Source organism: Arachis ipaensis, chromosome B06 (genome assembly GCF_000816755.2).
Source record: "Arachis ipaensis cultivar K30076 chromosome B06, Araip1.1, whole genome shotgun sequence".
NCBI lineage: Eukaryota > Viridiplantae > Streptophyta > Magnoliopsida > Fabales > Fabaceae > Arachis > Arachis ipaensis.
The window spans coordinates 117,075,339-117,077,346 of NC_029790.2; the positions used below are offsets into that span (position 1 = coordinate 117,075,339).

Here is a 2,008-nt window from a genome sequence, read left to right on the forward strand (position 1 = left end):
TCACTATGTAATTATATATAAATATATAGATATATATTTTATAAATATAGTTGATTGTTTAATTAATTAATTAAAAATTTTAAAACTTAATTTAGTTAAGGGTGAAATTTAGGAAGAAGGATGTTAGGGGCAGTAACTTTTGTGATTTGTAGCTATCAAATAACCATTAATAATGATTTTAATAGTGTGAGATTGGTGTTGACTCATTTTTTTTTGCTGGTTACGTACTGGTCAGAATTTAACAAAATTGTTGGATCTCTAAACTTTTTTATTTAGGAAACATTATGATTCGGAGTTGCTAAAATTAATTTCCCGAAATGCCGAAATGGCGAGTAGCATAGTGTTGACAGCAGTTGAGCTTCATCTTCATTCACAGTTTCAACTTGAAGGCATAATAAAGCTACGTATAATATCATATCATCATAATCATAAAATCCCAAACATCATCAATAGCCTAGTAACTCTCCATCAACACAACACCATCTGAGATCTGCTTCACTTCATTTCCGAATTCCGATCTTGCCCCCAGATCTCATACTCCCAACAACAATGCACCAATCCAACTAAACAGAACAAAACAAGAAAAAAGAAAACCACAATGGGCGCGAACCAATCGGACCAAGTTGCCGGAAACGCATACGAAGAAGAAGAAGAAGAAGAGGAGGATGAAGAAGAGGACGAAGAAGACAACGTGGCAGCTAGGAGGGGTCTCATAAGACCCCCTCAGCTACTCAACAACCGCCACGTGGCAAAGAAGCTTCTAGAACAAGAACCCGAGATCCTGCCGTGCCACGCGTCTGCCTCCCCTCTCTCCCCGCAACTCTCCTCCCTTGGAACCCCGCGCCTCGGCCCTTCCATCAAGGTCTGGGACCCTTACAACGTTCTCGCCCCTCCGCCGCCGCCGCCTATGCTTCCGCCTCCGTCCAACGATGCGGACGACGAGCACGCTGAGGCGGTGACGACGGAGGTGTTCGTGATCAGCCACGGGGAGTGCGAGCTGAGCCTCAGACCCGATTTAATTTCGGGTCGGGTCCCCGGTGCGGGCCTGACTCCGAATGGCGAGAGGCAGGCGAGGGCGTTGGCCGTGTTCTTGAAATCTCAGGGCGTAAGGTTCAACGCGGTTTATTCTTCGCCGTTAGATCGGGCTCGGTCAACGGCTGTCGTTGTTTGTAAGGTACATATTCATATCCCTTCTTTTTTTAACACATGTAATATGATATGATGTGAGTGTTGATTATCGAAGCAAAACATTGATTTGTTGTTGTGAATTATGTGAATGAAGAAAAAGAAATATTAGAATTTTAGAGAGCTTTGCTTCTATAGATTATAGTGGTCTAACACTTGGTTTGTCCAAATGATTCATACTTTGTTTTCGTTATATGATGGGTTTTGAACTTTTTGAATGAAGAAAGGAGAACATTTCAGCATTGCTCGAACTGGATTAGTCATGGACTATTGAAATTGTACTTGGTTATTAGAACATTGGATTTGTGTTTGAATTGTTAGTGTCTAAAGTAATCAAAACTTTCGGAGAAAAATGTTAAATTGTTTCCCTCTTAAGAATAATCAAATCTCATTATGCTATGGTATGGAAGCTGAAGATGATGATCTTATGGAATTATTGTTTGTTGTTGGGCAGTGTTCAATTCAATATTGGTTATTGTATCTGTTAATAAATTTTTGACTAGCATGAAGTGAATTGACCCATACCAATTGATGGTTACATGGATGTGCTCGGTTGAGGGCTAATGATAAGCTTGTGATTGTTTAGCCATTCTGGCAAGATAGTATGTACTGTGGTGAGAAATGGTGTTTAAAGAGTACCCTCTTGACAGTATATTGTCAGGTCATTGATGTTTTGCAACTTAATTTTGAAGAGTATGGGTGAAAAACTAATAGACAAACGACAGGAATAATCATTGGAGTGAAAGGTATCTTGGATCATTTGGTTGGAAGGTGAAAATAGGGTTGTAATTTTGATGAATGAGAATGAACTTGGCCATTAAGG

General features: G+C 40.0%; 1 protein-coding gene across 1 annotated transcript in view; it reads left to right on the forward strand.

The window, feature by feature from the left end:
* LOC107604852 overlaps positions 287-2,008 on the forward strand; it is a 3,307-nt gene continuing 1,585 nt past the window's right edge. Inside the window, exon 1 of the mRNA XM_016306558.2 lies at positions 287-1,174. Coding sequence (XP_016162044.1) covers positions 599-1,174 — 576 coding nt within the window. The 5' untranslated portion in view covers positions 287-598. The remainder of the gene's footprint in view (positions 1,175-2,008) is intronic.